The sequence below is a fragment of the Carassius carassius genome, chromosome 33 (genome assembly GCF_963082965.1).
Source record: "Carassius carassius chromosome 33, fCarCar2.1, whole genome shotgun sequence".
In the NCBI taxonomy this organism is placed as follows: Eukaryota; Metazoa; Chordata; class Actinopteri; order Cypriniformes; family Cyprinidae; genus Carassius; species Carassius carassius.
This window is the reverse complement of record NC_081787.1, coordinates 8,238,609-8,260,970: the sequence shown is the minus strand read 5'-3', so window position 1 is coordinate 8,260,970 and position 22,362 is coordinate 8,238,609. Positions and strand designations below refer to the sequence as shown.

Here is a 22,362-nt window from a genome sequence, read left to right as displayed (position 1 = left end):
GGGTTGGGGTTAATAATGAATGACTTACATTAACTTTGTCCCTTTTTGTTCAAGGTTTTCAAAGTACTTCAAAGAGTGACTAATTTCTGGTCCCTATTGATGTACAGCACAAAGACCTGCTTCACGCGCTGCACTTCACATTTCACAGAAATCTAATGTTAAGAACCATTTAAGCACATGAAAAGAGCGAACAAATTTAGATCTAAATCATCCTATGAGGTATTTAATCTACTCTACTCTTTACACATAGGGTATCACTGATATGTATACACAATGCATATTAAAATGACTACAGAATGCACTTTTTTTCTCTCATTTTAAATCAGATTATTTCACTCAGACATGTAACACATTAATTCAATGTCATGCCTGAAAAAAAAATCTCATTAAGTGAGAGATGACTTTATGACGTCTGTTTGGCATAGGTTAAAGAACCAAAGGCAGAAACATTAATCTTGTTATTAAGCCTTTTGTTTTGACTTTAGATAAAGCCTCATTTTAAATCAGAAGACTACCTTATGGTTCTGAATATAATATGTTGCCTTTGTGAAGCAGGACTAATGTTTATTAGTGTAAATTACTTGCTGCTGTCATCACATGACCATCTGTTATCCTGGCTGTCCACCCATACTGAAATCAGACCCATCCAGCACCGAATCCTGATGGTACTGTATATGTCAGTCTTTGTCACTCCTTCATTCCTTTTTTTTACTTCTCAGATACAAGCCCTAGAGCTCTGAAATGCAGAATGAAAAAATGCCGGGGATTCATTGTCATTTGAAGGAGTACACAGAGGCCATATGGTAACAGAAATGGAGACTGTGGAATTACTTAAAGAGCATTAAGTGGAGGAGGCTGTCAGGAGGTGTCACTGGACTTCTGTTACATCATGTGTTGTTGTTTTTTTTTTGTTGTTGTTGTTCTTTCTTTGTCCAGGAGTCTCTAGGTATTTGAATTGCTGCTTTGATGTATATGGCACTTACTGCAGACACATAAAACATAATAAAATGTGCTGTAAATGATGACAAGATTCTCATAAAAGTATATATATATATATATATATATATATATATATATATATATATATATATATATATATATATATATAAATAATATGGGAGTAATTGTTAATTGTTAGTAAGTGGAAACTGTACTTTGGAGTGCAAAAATTGTAAAAACTCTTCAAAATATATTCTTTTTTATTTCTCAGACAAAAAAAAAACATTTCTGGCAATGACATGAGGGTGAGTAAATATTGACAGACTTTTCACGTTTGGCTGAACTACCCTTTTAAGAAAAAGAGCTCGGATTCTCTACGAACTAACAACTAAAGTTAACTGTGTGACTTCAGTTTTTGGTTGCAATTCAGTCATTTGATGTTTTACTATTAAAACAGACACTCTGAGTTATTGATTCAGAGCAGAAGGCTGTTTTCAATTAAAACGCTGTACGTCTTATTCATCTGTTTTTCATCATTTACAGAATCATGCAGGAATGTGAGATGTAGCGTGATGTCACAGAAACAGGTGTTAATGAAGCATTTGATCCAATCTTGGCGTTTTATTTGCCTGGGCAGAAGAATAGAACAGTTCCAGATGGGCTTTTGAATGGTCTTCCTATGATAACATGTTGAAATTTCAATCTTTATTTCACTTTTAGTAGCTTGCAGCAACACACTTAAAAACAAAGGTACCTCAGTGGCTCAATAGTAACACCTTGTGTTCTATTAAAGAATCTATTTTTAAAAACTTTTGTATAACTTTTTTTTTGTATAATAAACAACTTAGTTACACTACTGTCTCCTTTTTATTCATTTCAGTCTTTTTTTAATACAAATTGTTATATAAGGACACCCTCACATTTTTTTGTTTTTAAATAAAATAAATACATTCTCATAACTGAAGACATGTATTTATGTAGATCCACATATGAGCTGCATCTTTATTGTATTATAAAATTAATTAATAAATAAAAAAGAGCATCATGTGATTAACCCCTAAAACACCAGCATATAGATTTCTAAAAACCTACGTGTGTGTGTGTGAGATTGGCTCTAATGGCATCAATATTAAGTAAACTTTATTTTTAAGAATGAATTAGCATGCAAGAACCAGGTGCACGGTCTTATTTTGTGGTCAAACAACATTTTTATGCTTCATTAGCATATTAGTACAGAACTAATGTTTTAGTTGAGGTTGCATGAGATTAATTCAGCTACAAACAATCAATAGGAAATCCCAGTGTGACGCAAGTGAGGAGGTCAGAGAACAGCTGCCAAATTAGAGGTGTCAGCTTTTCCTGAATATAACTAGCTAGTGTATAACACCTTAACACATCCCCTTCCACACACTGCTGCACTGCAAACCACATCTGCAGATGATAAGGCAGAGATGAGGTCTATTATGACTATTTCTTATTATAATGAGTGCTCAATGAATTAAAAGCAAGAGGTCACCATTAATATGTAATTTGCATCTTCCTGGCAGCTTTTGCAAACAAAGAAACAATGCTGATTTCCCCCAGGAATCAACAGCCATTCAGTGTGTTACTAAAACGTTTTTCTTCCTTTATTAACTAAAGTTCATTAGAAGCAGACTGTGACAAATTCAACATTATGGCCACAGTTTCTCCAACAAATATTTTTAATGGTTCCCTCATATTTTTTTAAATAACAATAAATTAAAATCACACGGTGTGTTCTCCTTTTTTTTTTTTTTAGATCAGTGGAGATTTATTGGAAACCAACTGTGGCTCGTTAGAGAAGAACCCGTCTCCAGAGCTCAATTTGAAGTCTTTAATTTACCTGCCAAGATATTTGCTGCCATGAAGCCTGCCTGAGAAGCCTGAGTGTACTTTTAACTACAACCCTATATTTATACTGGTCAAACGTTTGGAATAATGAAGATTTGTAATGTTGTTGAAAAAAGTATTTTATGCTCACCCATGCTGCATTAATTTAATCAAAAATACCATAAAACAGTAATATTGTGATATACTATTTCCACTATATACATACATACATACATACATACATACATACATACATACATACATACATATATATTACTCCAGTGTTCAGTGTCACATGATCCTCCTATGTGTGTGTGTGTGTGTGTGTGTGTGTGTGTGTGTGTGTGTGTGTGTGTGTGTGTGTGTGTGTGTGTGTGTGTGTATAGGAAGATCATGTGACATTGAACACTGGAGTAATGACTGCTGAAAATTCAGCTTTGCAATCAAAGGAATTGATTATTTATTCTATCATTTTGACCAGTAGTGAACATGGAGCTGCAGCATCTATGAAGTGATTTATGCTGGCACTCAGCAGGCAGCTCTAGCTTGGTTAGAATTCAGCCTTTTACTCTGCTGGGTAGCCAATTCACTCCACATGTTATATGTGCCAGGTCGAAATGACTCCAAGCCACTTAAACAATTACAGAGAGAAAGTTTTCATATAGCACAGTGTGTGCTGATAATTGGATGTGTTTGAGAATGACCTGCATTCTGGTTTTGTCTACAATAAAGCTCTGATGCTGTGGGAGTTGAACCTTACACTGCATTACAGTGGGAGAAAGCACAGACATTCATTAAGAATGTAATGTTCATATTAATTTGAAGCCTCCTGATGGAAAGCACTTTTTAACCAAGCCCCTTCAGAAAGCTTTTAGTCCTCTCTCTGTGCCTGGAATAAGTTATTTGTTAGCTATAATGATTGCAAAACATACACATATAGGACACAATATTCACCTGGGTGAGTTAGCCATGTGCTCATTATGGGATTAAATGAAAAGGATGACTTTAATAAAATTGAAAAAAAGGCAAACTGTGAGGTTTCATTTGTAACTTCACAAAAGTCCCTTGAATAAATCACATCTAAGTTAATTAGGTTTCAGTGCATTTTGGGACCAATGCAAGCTTAAATGATCATGTACAATATATGTCTCGGGTCCTTTAAGATAACATTTTATAAATGACAGTTATATATCTTTGGAATGGAACTTTCTAATCTGAAGAAAACATTGTATTCATAATGCAATCGAATTTGTAATGCATAACCATTAAAAAGATTTAATAAAAATTACAGCTAACTAATTTCCCAAGTTGTGCACACTAAAATAATTCACCATAGTAACCCTATAGCCTACAGTGTATGTAAAACCATTAAAAAGATTTAATAAAAATTGCAGCTAACTAATTTCCCAAGTTGTGCACACAAAAATAATTCACAATGGTAACCCTATAGCCTACAGTGTAGTTTGTGTTACTACTGTAAAAAATATATCAGTACAGAAACCACATCAGAATTGCCATATGCAGAATGGCACAGACTGACTATTGCTGCTAAGGGACATAAATACATTAGTAAAGTTGTGAAATTGGTGGTTTAAATACAATAAGAAAGTGTAAAGCTATGCATGCGTTTTTCATTAACTATAAGCTATATTATTTACAATAATAACTACTGTTTTATTTAGACAGAGCTAAAGCAGCATCAGAACCACATTTCATACTAGGGGCTGAGGTGGATCATCTAGAAGACTAACTCAAAAATGTGTCTGTTCACAGAATTTGGAGCAGGCACAGAGCCACCTCAATGCAGACTAAACTCAGCTGTGTAGAGAAACTATCAAAACAAACAAATATGAACACCCAAATGGGCATCACTGCTGTCCCATTAAAATCAATGAAGAAGCTTTAACACAGCAATGTAAGACAGAAATGTGATATCCTTAGTTGACAACAATGCCACATAACTGCAATATGAAAACTGAGCGGGTGTCGTGGATTTAAATGCAGGCACTTTGCCTACTTTTTATTAAAGAGAGAGAGAGAGAGAGAGAGAGAGAGAGAGAGGCTGCTGGCACACCAGCAGTGTCCACCACTGCGACTTAAGAAAACAAAGTTTGTTAATGTAATTAAAAATTAAAACACTTATGTTGCTTCTGGTATGAATCACGTGGAACTTCCACTTTCATAAAAAAGTGAATTAATCGTCCTAGTTATCAACTAACTAAATAAATAAATAAATAAATAAATAAATAAATAAATAAAGAGTCGTTTTCATTGTTTTAAGAATAGTAAACTTTCTCTTACCATAATCACAGAGGAATACTGTATGTTCAGAAGTGAAGTGACTCACCATAGCCAATACCTCCCTCTAGTGGAGGATATTATTAGTATAACACTATACATGTTTTTTTGTTTTTTTTTGAGTAGACGCTACAACAGTTTCAGAGGCTTTAAAGATAAAGCAACCGAAAGAGTCAAGTCAAGTTAATTCACCTTTATTTATAGGCCTATAGCGCTTTAAACAAAATATAAGAGTCGAAATATAAAGTACGTTAACCATAAACCCACCATTCACTGACGCAGATCGCACACGCTTATGTCTGATTTAAAATGCATCTGCCCTCATGTTTTGCTGCAAATAGCAATTGCGAGTAAATTTGCTTTCACCTTTGCAGGACTGTGATCTGAAGAGTGTACAAAGTAACACATTCCAGGGGCGGATCTAGAAAAATATTGATGGGGTGTTTTTTTGAGGGGTGGCAATATATGGCAGACGTCTATACTGAATTTAGTCACAGTTATCACAGTCCGATGATAAATAGTATATGCACACACTACAAAAGGGCACAGGCTGCCATTTACAAACTTAATCTCATGCAATCGATGTCTTGCATTTGAAACAGTTTATTTAAGGATTAAATGACCATACAATGTGATCTCACTAGGAGATAGAAGTGTGATAGAAGTAAGGGGCATTATCACAGGAAAGGCATTAAGGTTAAGACACAGGTGATGAGTGGAAGATGTGTGAGAGGGGAAGCAAACTGTTTTTGACTGTGACTGTATATACAAAATAAGAAACATATAAAAAAAACAATAGCAACACTGCTTCATATTCAGCAGGATTTACACCATTTACACCAGTGTCACATTTTAAACTTTGTTTCTCACAATTTTGGTTTTATTAAAGGTTCTCAGTTTCCAAAACCAGATATAAACACAGAAATTTAAAGTACAGATTCTGTTGAGGTCATTTTAACAGCTTTTTAAAGGCTCACCAGTGAGCATAACATGAAGTTGTCATGCCTATAACAGCTGAATGCGGCGATTTCACTTCACTTCACAAATGCATCTAGATCTAACGAGTTAATTGATACAACCCGAATTCCGGAAAAGTTGGGACGTTTTTTAAATTTTAATAAAATGAAAACTAAAAGACTTTCAAATCACATGAGCCAATATTTTATTCACAATATAACATAGATAACATAGCAAATGTTTAAACTGAGAAAGTTTACAATTTTATGCACAAAATGAGCTCATTTCAATTTTGATTTCTGCTACAGGTCTCAAAATAGTTGGGACGGGGCATGTTTACCATGGTGTAGCATCTCCTTTTCTTTTCAAAACAGTTTGAAGACGTCTGGGCATTGAGGCTATGAGTTGCTGGAGTTTTGCTGTTGGAATTTGGTACCATTCTTGCCTTATATAGATTTCCAGCTGCTAAAGAGTTCGTGGTCGTCTTTGACGTATTTTTCGTTTAATGATGCGCCAAATGTTCTCTATAGGTGAAAGATCTGGACTGCAGGCAGGCCAGGTTAGCACCCGGACTCTTCTACGACGAAGCCATGCTGTTGTTATAGCTGCAGTATGTGGTTTTGCATTGTCCTGCTGAAATAAACAAGGCCTTCCCTGAAATAGATGTTGTTTGGAGGGAAGCATATGTTGCTCTAAAACCTTTATATACCTTTCAGCATTCACAGAGCCTTCCAAAACATGCAAGCTGCCCATACCGTATGCACTTATGCACCCCCATACCATCTGAGATGCTGGCTTTTGAACTGAACGCTGATAACATGCTGGAAGGTCTCCCTCCTCTTTAGCCCGGAGGACACGGCGTCCGTGATTTCCAACAAGAATGTCAAATTTGGACTCGTCTGACCATAAAACACTATTCCACTTTGAAATAGTCCATTTTAAATGAGCCTTGGCCCACAGGACACGACGGCGCTTCTGGACCATGTTCAAATATTCTATCACTTTTTGCATGATAGAGCTTTAGTTGGCATCTGCTGATGGCACGGCGGATTGTGTTTACCGACAGTAGTTTCTGAAAGTATTCCTGGGCCCATTTAGTAATGTCATTGACACAATCATGCCGATGAGTGATGCAGTGTCGTCTGAGAGCCCGAAGACCACGGGCATCCAATAAAGGTCTCCGGCCTTGTCCCTTACGCACAGAGATTTCTCCAGTTTCTCTGAATCTTTTGATAATGTTATGCACTGTAGATGATGAGATTTGCAAAGCCTTTGCAATTTGACGTTGAGGAACATTGTTTTTAAAGTTTTCCACAATTTTTTTACGCAGTCTTTCACAGATTGGAGAGCCTCTGCCCATCTTTACTTCTGAGAGACTCTGCTTCTCTAAGACAAAGCTTTTATAGCTAATCATGTTACAGACCTGATATCAATTAACTTAATTAATCACTAGATGTTCTCCCAGCTGAATCTTTTCAAAACTGCTTGCTTTTTTAGCCATTTGTTGCCCCCGTGCCAACTTTTTTGAGACCTGTAGCAGGCATTAAATTTTAAATGAGCTAATTAAGTGGATAAAAGTGTAAAATTTCTCAGTTTAAACATTTGCTACGTTATCTATGTTCTATTGTGAATAAAATATTGGCTCATGTGATTTGAAATTCCTTTAGTTTTCATTTTATTAAAATTTAAAAAACGTCCCAACTTTTCCGGAATTCGGGTTGTAGATAGATAATTTATTTTTTACCTCTTTCCTCCTGTGTCTCCTCGCTAGTAGCGACTCCTGGTTCCCTCGCTTCGCGTGCACTCAGAAAGTTTTCCAAACAAATCAGTCTCTTGCCGCTCTGGTGTCCTCTGGTGTCCTCTCGTGCTGGCTGCATTCACTGCAGTCGGACCTGGAGATTTGCACTCGTAAATTTTCAAATTGGCCATAACTTTTAATTTGTTGCTGCCAACTGGGGTGGCGGCAGGGGTGGCAATGCTTTCTTTTAGGGTGGATCCGGTAGATCCGCCCCACATCTATTAGTGTGAAAGAACATGGCACATAACATGCACAATACCTGTATAAACACGGATATCTATTTGTATAATATGCTTTACATGACTAAAATTGCGTCACCATTTTCAAAAGCCACCGTTTTCTCAGTCCACACTACAGCACGAAAATGGCATTTTCAAATGTATCCAATTTGGAGAGCGTTTTCAAAAAGCTACTTGACTAAAACGCTGGTATGGACAGAAGACCAAAACAGAGAGAAAAAGATTAGTGTGGACAAGATGTTCATTTGAAGTGCAAGTTACCTCTTACAATAAATAAATACACACTGTAGGCCTAACTGAATCGAGCATTAAGCCAGTTTAGTAAATAGAGCTTCAATAAAAATTATTCTGGTCTGTGGGATCATGCACATGCTATAGAATCAGAATTTTCCCCATGGACGTTAAAAGAATTTCTTAAGTTTTAATTAAGTAAACATTTTAAGAACCCTCAGACAGATAAAACAAAAACAAACAAACAAAACAATCATATTTACAGATATACAAATGCATTTACAATTATGCGAAATCTTTAAAAATTTACTTTGAAACACTAATAGAATATATATTATACAATGTGAAACATTTGATAAAAAAGAAAAGAAAAAGTGTCTTATCGCTGTTCTACATTAGAGGAAGTACATTTTTCAGAGTGATAGAATTGTGTAATTCACAATACTAAGGTCAAGCCCTCCTTCAAACTGCTTTGACGAGTGTGGTTTGTATTATCTGCACAGCTAGTCTCTGGATTGGTTTGATCAGGAAGCCCCGCACCTGTTTCCTTCGATACGTTAGTGTCCACGTTAGTGTCGGTCATACTGGACTCTGTGAGAGTACTGGTGCCACTGCTGGAGTCTGACCGACCAGCTTTGGTGTGAGTATCTGAATCTGCCTCAGCTGGGTCCTGATGTGCTTCTTCTGTGCTGTTAGAGTCTGTGTATCCTGCCAGTTCCTTCCTCAAGCTCTGCGCCTTTTCCATGTAGCTTTTACTCAGTTCAGCATCGGGTATGTAGTTGGCATGGATCTCTGCAAGCTTCATGTAGATTATGTAAAGTGTGCTTAGGCTGTCTTTGTCCTCCAGTGCTGCCGCCAGGGCTAAGTGGAAGTAGCCCATGGCATCAAATGAATCCTAAGGCAGAAAAAGTAATAAACATTCTTTATCAAATTCATTTACTCTGAATGTTACTGCTTAACTTACTTTTGGTAGATAGTTTGGGCCTCATTCACTAATAATTTCACACAATTTGTGTTTACATACAAAACATTTCTCACAGAAGGTGAGAATCAGATTCATAGAATGTTTTTAAACGAAAATACATGTGTATGCAGGTGAGAGCATTATTTTCTGTTTCTTCATTTATGTGTGGAAGCATGTACTTTACTGTACTCTTACATTCAAAATATTCAGTCTAGAATGGATGTACCTGTAAAATGTTAAACATAATGAGAGTCTCACCTTTAATCTGTATAGGGTCAGGTCAGCCAGTCTGCAGTACACTTTAACATAGTACCGAACTTCAATGGCATGTTCAAGTGCAGTGGGGCAGAGTGAAAGAGACTTCAGGTAGTAGTTCTCAGCCATCTCATACTTCCCTAGAGAGAAGTACACTGAAGCAAGACGATGGAAGGACACTCTCTCATTCAGAGCAACACCTGTAAAAAAAAAAAATATACATACCCAAAGCACTTAATATTAAAATGAGCAAACTTTGTCAGGTTATTGCGCTTTCCTATATAATTTAACCCCAGTTTTAGTTAACCATCATCACACACAAAATGATTTGTGACATATTAAAAAAAAAAAACAATGTCAGAGACCATAGAGCAAACTGCAGTGGAAAAAGTTTAAGTTGTACAAATCATTCGAGCGCTTTAGATAAACACTTATCATAAATGGTAGATTTTAATGTAGGCCAGTTGCCACATCAGAAGCTGACATACTGTTTAGTCTGCTTGAGAATTGATTTATTTATTCTGTAAATGTAATAAATTGAAAGTCATACACATATTCCCATTCTGTAAAACACAAATGCAATCATTTTGATTACAATTATACATTTGACCAAATATTTGTTGTTGGACATCAAATTGACATTATTTATTAATATTTATTTACATGAGCAGTTAAGTTGCCAGTTGAATTGTCTGCTCGCCTGACAGTACAGAAAAAACAATGCATTATGTACTTCACAGCCCATTTTACTTCCGTGAAGTCATTAAACTGGGTCTGTTTAGATTTAATCTTGAATTGCATGTAGTATGATGTATTCTGCAAATGTTACATGCTGTAGACTGAGGACATGTGTCTCCAGCAGGGGGCCACATAGATTACTTTAAGACTTACACGCATTAAAACTGGCTATTATTATAATTATTAAGAATAAATAATATATACATTACAGGGTCTATAGTAATAATTTTCCAAAAAGTGCTTCATTGGCATTAAAAGCTCAATGTTATAGCTTTTTAAACTGTGTTGTTGATGTATATATAGGTCTTACCAGTTGTGGCGCTGACCTGCACTGCGAGTATGGCATACTGCAGTGCCTCTTCATACTCCTTCTGCTTCATCAGGAGCTCTGTGAGTTTGCTCAAAAGCCTAAACTCTGAATGCACATCCTTAATGCTGCGCGCAAATGGCAAACTCCCATCCTTTGAAAAAATAATAAATAAAAATTCACAGTAGATAGATTCTGATGAATAACATGTGACTTAGCATGGATTGCTACATTTTATTTTAACTATTATCGAACTGTCTTGGTAATATCTTTTGTGAACCCAAGATGAGGCCTACTCTGTAAAAAGGTAGGGCAGCCAGTTGGTTTCTGTGTCCTTTGAAGAACACATCTCCTGCTTCCTCATAAATGCTCATAGCAAAGCATGGGTCGTTCATCCTCAGGGCTGTCTTTACTGCTGCCTGTAAACAGTTGTTTATGAAGAATAAATAAATAAATAAATAAATATATATACATTTTAAAGATTAGACTTGTCACATGTTTGGTGGCACACTTTCCCAAGTGGATATGCAAAAATGATAACACTAATCAATAATTAACTTTAACTCCTTAGCAATACCCTGCTTTGGTCCTTTGTCATACCTGTAGGTACATGTCAGCCAGTTCATCTTCATGGATCAGATAGTAGATACGGCCCACTTGCAGCCATGTCTCAGACTCTTCCTGTCTTTTTCCCAGGTCTATGGAGATTCTTAAGCTTTGCTTTGAATAATCAAGAGACTTCCTTGATGACCTGAAATTTTTTTTATTTTTTTTATAAATTACTTTTTAATTCACTGATTCATTTGTTTTTTTTATTAACTGATTTGATTGATCGAGTGTCAAAGTCTTGGCAATAGTGCTATATTGTGTTTAGAGTAGCTCTTACTTCTCAGTGTTGAGTGAGAGATAGAGGTTGCTGAGAAGTTCCAGGTACTCTCCTTCTAGCTGTTTATTCTTTAGCATTCTGCACAGCCCCACACAGTGCTCATAGTAAACAATACACTGTCCATACAGCAGCAAGTCAGCGTAATGGCAACTTAGAACTTTTGCCACAACCATTTGACCTGCATTTGGAAGGAGTTTTTATTGTTTATTTTTTTATTATTCACTCTTAAAAAGGTATTAATTTAATTGCATTACATATCAAATTTAAAACATCTGCAAACAAATGATAATGGACCATTTTTCAGAACTAACTTTTTTTATCAATTTCTTTTCAATTTTTTTTATCAATTTTTAACCAATTGGTTTTGAGGTCATTTTTCAATGTTGCAAGTTCACCTCAAGTTCAAACTAGTTGGCCTATTAGAATAGCCACCAAGTACAGTTTGTCATATTAATAATAAATGACATATTAATAATAAACATGTTACACAAAGTTTGACCACCAGAAAGTGTCCAAGACTTTTTGTATTCAATTTGAACAATATGTTTATAATTTTCATTTTAAAGTCATAATTTTGTGAATTATTTTGATTGGAAAGTGTGCTTGTAATGTATATATTTTAAATAAATGCCACTTTTTTAAAAAATGTGTTTATATAATCCCAATATATTTATACATTTTAAATGTGGCTTAAGTGTCAAAATACTTTCTGCCATCACTATAGGTGTCAGGTATCGATTCAAAGTTTCATGGGGAAATCCAGAAAAGTCAAATCTTGTTATACTTACTGTGCAGATTGTTAGCACTAATAGCAATAAGGAGGCCCATCTCAAAGCATAGTCTGACTTCCTGACTCCCTCCTCTATCGCTGTAGCTCTGGCCAAGCCAAAGCAAAGCCTGGACATGCTCCTGATCTGTAGGACTTTCTGAAAGAAACTGGAATAGGTGCAGGGAATTGAGTAGGAAACACTCTGCTAAGCCCGAAGCCCCTACAGAAAGAGATAAGCAGCCCAAGTTAGCCAGTGCTAGTGCTTCATTGCGCTTGTTCCCATTCTCTCGAGAGATCTGCAGAGCATTATAAAAGTTTCTGGCTGCCTCTTGGACTCTGCCCTGTTTGCGGTGGCATAGGGCTAGAAGGTTGTAGACTACACCACGCTGTGTCGGACTGTCTGTTTCATCCAAAGATTTAAGCACAGGTTGCAGAGTATTCTGAGCTTGTATGGGTTCCTCTGTTAGCACCAATAGCCAGGCCAGCAGTATGGATGCCTCAAAGCCCTCCTCTTCATTAACCTGGCTTCCAGTCTGTGCTGCTTTTTGGGCAAAGGGCACAGCCTTCTCTAAAGCTCCATGCTGCTGGTAAACACTAGCCAGGCTCAGGCACAGGTCCCTCTGAGTCCTCAAGTCTTCCCCTTGACTAGCTATTGACAAGGCCTGTTGAAGGTAGACCACCACCTGTGCAGGAAGCACAGAAGTACTCTCCTTCCAGTGCGGATTAAGCCTGACTGAGTTTTTGATAAAGAGTTCAATTTTCTGGAATGCATCATCCAAGGAATGCTCTTGCCCTGAGTCTAAACTTAAAGAAGCTAGTGTGAGGTAGGGCAAATACTTTTTATGATAAAGCCTGCACAGCATCCAGTTGAGATCAACTGGGGCTATTGGCCTCCCTTGTTCTACAGACAGAGTGATAGTTAGGAACTGAAGTCTCTCTACAAAAGGTAAAGCATCCTCTATTTTTCTTAGACGGAGAAAGAGACAGAGGCAGAGGTAGCATGTCCGTGCCTCTAGGTACTTGTCTTTTTCAATTATGGCTTTGCGCATGATTGGTTTGAGCAGCTCAAACTCATCCACAGAGCAGAAGTTGTGGCAAGGAAGACACATAATTAGAGCACTTGCCTTTTCTAGAGTGAATGGCAGCTTGTCCATCATCTTCTGTTTCAGGTAAACAGCAGTGAGATTGGTATACAGTGCAGTTAGAAGAGGTCTGTCATCAAAACCATTTACAGGGACCTTTTGAGCCTCCTCGAAGTACACTCTTGCTTGTGAGTACTTCAGTTTCTTGGCACATAGCCGGCCAAGAAGGAAGCAGGCTCGCCGGTGGGCCCAGAGCATCCTGCCTTTCTTCGCTCCTTCTCGCAAGTTTTCCAGATGTTGAAGCACCTCATCCTCTGCAAGGCCATGGAAGAAAGTGTCCAGGAAAGAGTAGGAGAGGTCATAAAGTGTTTGAAATGTGTCCTGGAAATATTCCAGATTTAGGAGGGTCAGGATTGGGTCACATCTCTCAGCTTCATCAGCCTCCCAGATACCCTCATCCATGAAGTTTGGAGGGTCTTCCTCATATTCATCCATCTCTCTAAAGGTGTCCTCCAGATTAAAGGAGAGGACCTCAGAGTCCCGGTCGAGATGATTCTGAGAGGTACAAAACGATTGCCGTGGTGACGAGTGGTAGGGAGTTGCACCACTGTTTTCAGATATGGTGCTCTTTCTTTGATCCACTGTAGATTTCTGCTCTGCAGATTATACAAAGAGTAAATGTCAGAACTGTTGATTTTAAATAATAAATGATGTAATGAAAGAGTGGGAGGTAGGAGGGAAAGGAAAATGTGGACAGTATGACTGTGCAACAAAATGAAGAACAAGTTGGTGATTGTTAATTGTTAATTCCATACAGCCGGAAGTTGTAGAAAAACAGAAATGATAAAAGCATTCATGTAGCAACCTTTCCTGTTATGTGCTATGTGTAACTTTAAAAAGGGGCTTACCTGACTTTGGATGATTTCTTATGAAAGGGAAATCAGAGTCATCAAGTCTATCTGCAGTGTGAAAGTGTAAAAAATATGAAAATTCTTGAATATGAACTGTATTCATTTAAACATTTTTTGAGGTCTCCCAGAGAGATAATTTTCAGCTCTTACCCAGTCTATACACAGTGCTTATATCAGTGAAGGATAGATTTGCTAGTACATCAGACTGGTAGGGTTCAAAGCAAGGGTTAAGTTTAGTCAGGGCCACCCTTTCCTCCTCACTGAGAAAGACCAATTGTTCATTGCTGTGCAAAGCCAACAAAGACAACATTATCAGCCACATGACTCTCATTCGGATAGCTTCATCACATCATCACATAACTCCAATAGCCCCCCTTCAATCACCCTAATCACCCCCAGCTAGACAGAGGCACATTCACAAAGGTCAACAGAATAAAAAAGCGTTTACCAGCTGGTTGTTTTCAATTGCTATGCCAGTATTGTCGAGAGGCACATTAGATAAATGTTTTTTTACAAAATAAAGAGAAGGTCATTAATTTGAGCACATGCTGAATCTGTGAATATAAATAGTTGAACTGTTTACTTACAGAGGCTCAATGCTCTGAGGTTTTACACTGGCCTTGTGAACAAATCCTATCTCTCCACTGGTGAGGTGCCTTCCTATGAACATGTTCAGAGCATTGAAAACAAATCCCTCAATCTTGATTATGTCTCCCTTGCGTAAGTGCAGCTCATCTTTAACCACTGGGTAATGGTCCACTACTGCTATACAAGTCCCCACCACTGAAAGGGAAGCAAAAAGGAAGGTGGGATTTTTGGTATCACTACATTTTAGATGAATATTATTTGAACACATATTCTGGGGTTCAATTAACGTTAAGCTCAGCTGACAGGATTTATCACTGTAGTATTAATGCAAAAACTACATGTCGCTCGTTTTCTTTAAAAACAAGAAGTTGAGGCACTTCTAAAGTAGAACTAAATTGGACCACTTTTTTGCTTTAATGGAAAGCAACATTGTGAAGCTCATTGTGTAATGAACTCGGAATATTCATTTTAAGGGTTATTTGAAAAATAGATTCTCACCAACAGGATGATCGAAGAGGCCTTCTGTAACTGGAATCCCCCCTGCATTCCCGGGATATTTCTTAAGGAACCACCTAGAGAGAAAAAAAAAAGTATTTGTAAGAGATAACCTAAAACAATATGTGTGGAATAGAAGTAGCCATTTAGCCTGACAAAAAATTTTTTATTAAAACATTTCACAGTTACCATGAAACCTATACGGTTAAATGAACTTAGAAGGTTAGTGTCACTTACTGATAAAATGGATAGGGCAGAGGCTGCATATCATGCACAGGGACCAGACCATGTTGGCCCGTGGACAGCAGCATACCCTCCCAAATGGTCTCTTGTCCTATGTCTTTAACCATGACCAGGTCATTCCTCCTGTAGGTAAGCTCCTCTTCCTCCTCTCTGCAATCACTGTTATATAAAGTCTTGGCAAAGAATGTACCTAAAAAAGTAATGAAAATGTTCTTAGTGACTATCCCTGTTTCATATTGCTCTCTACACTCTCAAAAAAAAATTAAATAAAAAAAATAAAGTACAAAAGCTGTCACTGTGGTGGTACCCTATTAAAATGTACTAATATGTATCATCTAGGTACTAATATTTACCTTTAAAGTACTATATAGTATGCACCCTTTAGGGTAAATAAGGTACAAAGGTGAACTGCCCCAAAACTCTTTGTCTTTCTCTATCTCTCGTTCTTTGAAGTGGATCCATAAACAAGTTAATGCATTCATAGGTCATTCAAAAGTTTGTTTGTCCCATAACAGTTTGTCCAATAAATTGATTTTTTTTTTCAGGATGGTTATGCCTGCTTTGTGGCTGTGGCCTTAATTAGAGGACATACTTAAAAGTAATTGTTTTGGATAAATACTAGTTATAAATTATGAATGTCCAGGAGAGACTTTGGTATGAATAAGGTAGTTTATTCTGACAAAATTCATAGAAGCAAGATATTTTGAATGTAAACAAACCCATGGAAATGTTGAGACTATTATGACACAATCTTATTTTCAGGTTATTTGACCTCTGGTAAATCTGCAATATTTCTATACTGGACTTTAGAATATAGTCTAAATCCATAGTCCATATCATTCTACCAATTTGTCCATTTACTGTGTGGCTTCAGGTGATTTCGTTAACTAGTGAGCTGTGGAGGCTCATTACCTTCTTGTAGCAGAAGTCCTAAGTAAAGAGTAGCTAAGTGGTCTTCATTCACTGTTACACAGATTTCTACATCACTTAGCAATGCAGGATCCAGCCAGAACGACTGGTCACACAGGAAGTTTTCAAGACATCTTGCTACATATCCTAGAATATAAAAGCAATAGTTGTTAAGCTAGAACAGTACAATGAATCATACTGTAGAAGTGCCAGAAAGTTAGTTCCACTGTGACTAACCGAGTGCCAGGTAAGTGGAGAACTTCCAAATCTCCTCGACAGTCTTAAAGGTGATGATAAAGCTGTCTTTTTCAGCATCAACAGACACAAGTCTTGCAGACAGATCCTGTGTGGATAGTATCAACAGTCACTTGTAATGTGATATAATAAATTCATCAGTGGTGCCAGTGCATGTTTTGCATGAATAGTTCTATGTCTGACCTTGAATAGCTGAACAACATCCTGGCTGTTGCTCTCTACTACTCGGAGTCTGGTACGTAGTGCCTCCTGAAGCTCACAGTCAAGCGTTACACCAGATCGTCGCCTCCCGCTAAATAACAAAACAACATCTCCAAAACGCAAAAGGGAATGGAGTTAAGTATCCACCACAAAGAAACAAATTGATCATTTGCATTAGCAGTAACTGGAATGCTCTAGTGATGTAGGGTGTCAACAATCACTAAGCTAGTACGCTCAGCAAACCAATATGAATTTTTTTTTTTTTTTTTTTTTTGCAGGAACAGCACTATGAGCGACCACAACACTAAATACATACCATTAGGGCAAGTGTATACATTAAGGAAGTCTGGCTTAAGAAATGTAGCCATTAAAGGCTATTATAGAGATAGAGGCCATTATTTCCACGCAAGTCTATGGGGCACAAAAATCCATGCTGCAGATACCTGGAGAGAAGCGTTCTCCTAATGAAGATACTGTGTTGCTTCCGCTGAATGTTTCCTTCCTCCTGCAGTAAATCTCTCTGCTTATGCCTTCTGCCTCCACCTTGGCCTCAGCCTCCACTTCCTCATCTCCAATATAGCAAAACAAAGGAAACTGGGGTCAACACAGCTTTACAGAATGCAACTGCATTTGGTATGTAGTCCAGTGAACTTCCATAGCACCTCATAACTATGGTTAGGTTTATGATTAATCAGTAAACTTACAGAAAAGCTAATCTGTTTGGCAGAAGAGGGATAAGACTGATGAATTATTGAATAATTAAGGACAAGTACCAGGTCCCTTTTGCAGGTATGCATTTCCTATGTATGAGTGTGTATGGTCATCACCATGTATAATAGTTCCTTATTCAAAAACATGATACAGTTGGTGCTAATTAGCATGTTTGTAGCTATGCAAATATCAGAGCTTTGTTTACAAGCTCATAAAGTTGTGGAGATAAACAGGAAGTGCAAGCCATATCATAATGGCTCTATAAATATCAGCCAGATAGCTTAAATAATAGCTTCTTCCTTCCAATTTCCGGGTGGGTATGACCTTCCCAGATTTGCATTGAAAAGAGAGGATGTTTCAGACAGTAGTTAAATATAATTCATTAAACACAAAATACATTTATATTGGTATCATGTGAAACTCTGTCCTATATATTCCTATACATTCTAACATTGTTGTTTTCTGAAACACTCATGCTTTACTCAAGAAATCATCTTACCAGCTATCATGGCGTCATTGGGCGAAAAGAGCTCACTGACGGCTGCTAAAGCATATGGAGGGTCATTCCATAAGGCATCGAGCTCAGCGGGTGATATCGCTATTGAAAGGGAGGGTGATGTTTAGGGGAGTGTTATTGAATTAGCTATATGACAAGCTGAAGCATTGTCACAGCCACAGCCTTCAAATAATGAAAGCATGTGCAAAACCAGACCAAGATCTAAGAGAGGGAGTGTGCGCATGCAGACAGTGACAAACTTAAACATTATTAACCCTCATATTGAATTTGCCTGACACTAGCATTGCAAATCCTCATGTATAGTTAAATTGATACAATCTTTTGTCACAAAAGGACAGTATTTGCTAGTTATTAGTCAACATCTGATTGTAAATTATCTAAAATTACACAAGCAGCAATACAATATGCCAGAAACTCACACAGCGACAACAGTACGTAATTAGTCACAACTGACAATCACAGCATTACGCACAACAACGAGGCACACAAACTGCCCTGAAGGGAAGCGCACATCCTGCATTACCTTCATGGGTAAAGCTATTACCCATGACTGACAGAAACACTGTGATGTCTCCCTGTGAAAGTTACTTTTTCTTCTCATGGCAAAAATCTATGAAAGCCAGGATGGGACCAACCTGAAAATAAGAAGCAGTTTCTGAGGCATGGAATTGGACAGCAGCAGCAGCATGCCATGATGTACACAGCCAGCTTCAAACTCAGGTTCAATAGTGCCCGCTCGATGATAGATCCACTTATCGATGGAGTCACTCCTCTCCCTCTCTCTCTTCCTTTCCATTTTCCTCTCCTGCTTAAACCGCACTCTCTCTACTGCTCAATTCTAACTTCCATCTATTTTGTACTCTCCCCTTTCCTCTCGGCATCCACTCAGCAGATGAGTGAAGCACTGCTGGCATGTTTGTGTGGGCTGGTCAGTTCCTCTCTGTGCCAGGGACTCTTGAGGAAAATAAGAGCAGCAGCATTCTCACATCGCTGGCATATGGGGACAAAAGGCCCAGTGAATTACTCACAGCAAATAAACATGGAATTTTTTTTATTTACTGCTAATAAATTTAACTTCTGTACTAGACATTGTAATATTAGGACTAACAGCTACAAGTTGGACATTCTAACATCTCTGGCTCTAAGGCCCCTTTATGTCTGGCATCATTACTTTCTGCAAGTTTCTATCAGTCCAAAGATAGTCTGAATGTAAAGAGTTTTTTTTTGTTTGTTTGTTTTTAGCTTTTACAGGATTTAAGGGCTGTCAATACTAATAATCATAATAATTTTAAGCCATTGTACATGTAATAAAACCAAATAAATAAAAATTTACCAAAGCTATTTTTGATTTTTGAAAATTATGCAGATGCAAATAAATAAATTATAGCTGAGAAAATTAAAACATTCCCCAATACTTAAACTTGCTACCTACCCAGTTCAACAAATCTGTAAATTAAGGAAGAATAAAAAAATAAAAAAAATAATAAAGTATCTAGAAGACTACGGGGGTAAAAAGAGAATTTGGCAGTACAAATATTTAACATCTGCTCATGTTGTGGGGGTGAATAATGTATTTACCATTTTTATGCCCATTTCAATGCTTTCTTGGAGGTTTTTTGGTCTCCCAGTTGAGAACCATTGGGGAAATGTGATGACCGAGTAACACTCCAGCTATTTGATTTTAATTTGTTATAAGAATGATAAGGATGAGGTTCTTAGGATGCAACCTTTGGTATAAACTTGTAGAGTTCTGTCATCCTATCGTATTTAGTTTTTTTTCAATGTACTGTCTGATTGTCTAAACTACATGGAATCTGTTTCTCTATCAGTACTACTGTCTCTGTCTCGGGGCTAAACAAAGAGGGCATCGATACAGAATAACATTGTTAATCTTAGTGTTTTGTTAAGAAAGAACCCAGTCAGATTCTAATCGAATCTGTGGAGATCTTGTGAGTCTGAGCAGCTGTAAACAGCCAGGAGGCATTTCTCAGCATAACTCTTACAGCATCTCTCTGGTCCTTCAATGCTATAATCGAGTGTTTTGCCATGGGAATACCCAGTGTGTGAATTATACATTGATTTTTTTCTTACTTCTTAACGACATTTCTTTTTATGGTCATAATGGTAATCTTTTAAAATAAAAGATTTAATTCATCTGAATGCAATATCTTTTAGTGAATGTTTCGTTATCAGTGGGTGAAATTTTGTATGGACTTGTAATTTATATAATTGTAATTTAACTTGTAACCCAATGTTGTGAAAGTAGCTTAAACTGTTGTAGCATGGAAGTACAATGTCTGTTGAACGCAACACAAAAAAGTTGAACTGTCCCATGCATCTGGGACAGTGGAGTTAGCAGTGTCTCTCTGGGTTACTGGCTCACTGTGTGGATATCAGGGAAAAGAGCAGCATAGATTTGTAACATGAGTAAATGGTTTAGACTCTAAGTTTAGAATGTCGCCTAAGCCCAAGCAGCACATGGTGATACTTTTAAACTGGGTGAAAAACGAATTCCTAGAACCTATAGTTAGTGAAACAAACTGATAAATTGTTAGAGAAAACAAATGATCTACATTTTAATATCAGTATTTTATGTAAAAATATGTAGGGACAACTAGGGGTCTCATCAACTAGTTAAAAAGTAAATACAACATAAGTGATTCACTTGTCCTACTTCCATTCAAAGGTTGATATATATTAACACAGCAATTTCAGTTGAGTACACAGTCACTCACACACACTATAGTCTCTGAGAGAGAGAGAGAGAGAGAGAGCATACCTCTGTCCTGCTGACACCCGGCTGTGTGTTTGTTCCGCATAGATCTGTCAGTATGTGCTCTGTGGAGTTGGCGAAAAGTTCCTTTCAAGCTGTCTAAAACTAAACATCATAGTCTGTAATGCTCCTGTAGGACAAGGGGTGTGTATGTGTGTGTGTGTAGGTGTGTAGGTGTGTATGTGTGTATGTCCTTGTGGCATGAGTTTAGAGCTTTTGCTGAACGAAGTATGTAAACTCCTCCCCTAAATGATATGCTGCTTTTTCGTTCTCTCAGTTTCTCTTTTTCTCTCTCTCTTTGAGCCCGTCCCTCTCACTCCCCTGTTCTGTTGGACTCTAGGTCAGGTCAGAAGTTCTTTAGTCAGTTAATAAGGTGGGATAACAAACACTCTGAAATTCATGACTCAGCAAATACATATCAAATAAAATCTTAATACTTCTCATCTAATTAGAATCATGAATCAAACCAGTTGTCTTTACTTTGAAAATTAACAAAAAGGAACGGAATTTCACTTAATTTTTCTGTGATTGAAAAAAAGGGTAATCCATCTGGTCTGACTTGTTTTTCATAGAACACAACAAAATGTCTTGAGTCCTTATCAACTTCATTACAGTAAAATATGCCCTCTTGCTCACATTCCAAAGGTGCTTTCTACAGCATATCCAGACGTGTGTGTGTGTGTGTGTGTGTGTGCTCATTCCCATCTTGCTTTGAGTGAAGAACGCATGTAAAAATCTTTAAAATTGTGCTTCTTTTTCTTTAAATCGTTGTTATTTATTTTTCCAAGAATGCTTCTCCTTTGGTTTTATCTCGTCAGTAGGTCAGATAACAAACTGGGCCTTGGCTCAGCTAGTCATTTCTTGCTTTTCTCTCTTGGTTAAATATAAACCCTGGAATAGACTCCAGCTTCTACAGACTCTTGTTGAGCTATTACAAAAGTCACCCTGAGATGATATATGGGGTAAGACATGTGACTTGCTGCCTGGGCTGTGAAAGAAGGTAGTATGTGCACAACGGTGTGGTTAATTCCTACCACAGGTCACAGATGGTCTGGGTAAATGGATTACATACCACATCAATGATAGAGGATCAAAACCCCCACACTGGTGGAGCCATCAGGCCATGTGCCCAAACTATAGTCAAGGCATTAACTTGGCACACAAGACAAGCAGCTGATGGCCTCCACAGCATGTGTTCCAAAGCCTTTTGGAATGCTTTAGCTTTTTGTGGTCAGCATATACATCACAGCGTGTACATCTGTTTAGTAAATTACATGAATAGTTATATATATAAACACTTTGAAAAATGTACAAACTTGTTTAAGATTTTTCTGGATTTTAAATAGTTTGTTTCATGTGAAAGACAATCATGCGGGTTTGTACGACATAGAACAGAAGGGCAGAACTTTCCATTTTGGGTGACCTAGCCCTTTAAAAGACCCTTC

At 37.4% G+C, this 22,362-nt stretch overlaps 1 protein-coding gene across 5 annotated transcripts; it reads right to left on the bottom strand.

Moving 5' to 3' along the window:
• Nucleotides 1-8,479: 8,479 nt before the first annotated feature.
• Nucleotides 8,480-21,152, bottom strand: LOC132113672 (SH3 domain and tetratricopeptide repeat-containing protein 2-like). Of its 5 annotated transcripts, XM_059521569.1 has the most exons (19): nucleotides 20,924-21,152; nucleotides 18,668-18,779; nucleotides 18,127-18,225; nucleotides 17,360-17,485; nucleotides 16,899-17,026; nucleotides 16,698-16,803; nucleotides 16,464-16,607; nucleotides 15,546-15,741; nucleotides 15,312-15,385; nucleotides 14,813-15,008; nucleotides 14,376-14,509; nucleotides 14,223-14,273; nucleotides 12,252-13,970; nucleotides 11,464-11,641; nucleotides 11,178-11,328; nucleotides 10,874-10,996; nucleotides 10,581-10,731; nucleotides 9,536-9,732; nucleotides 8,480-9,208 (listed from the first exon to the last, which is right to left on the bottom strand). In XM_059521569.1, exons 2-19 carry the CDS (start codon nucleotides 18,690-18,692, stop codon nucleotides 8,750-8,752), a joined length of 4,257 nt encoding a protein of 1,418 aa, XP_059377552.1. In that variant the 5' UTR covers nucleotides 18,693-18,779; nucleotides 20,924-21,152; the 3' UTR covers nucleotides 8,480-8,749. The 5 variants fall into 5 exon arrangements, with proteins under 5 accessions (XP_059377552.1, XP_059377551.1, XP_059377549.1 ...); XM_059521568.1 differs by lacking the exon at nucleotides 18,668-18,779; XM_059521566.1 differs by lacking the exons at nucleotides 18,668-18,779; nucleotides 20,924-21,152 and adding an exon at nucleotides 18,780-19,174.
• Nucleotides 21,153-22,362: the final 1,210 nt, after the last annotated feature.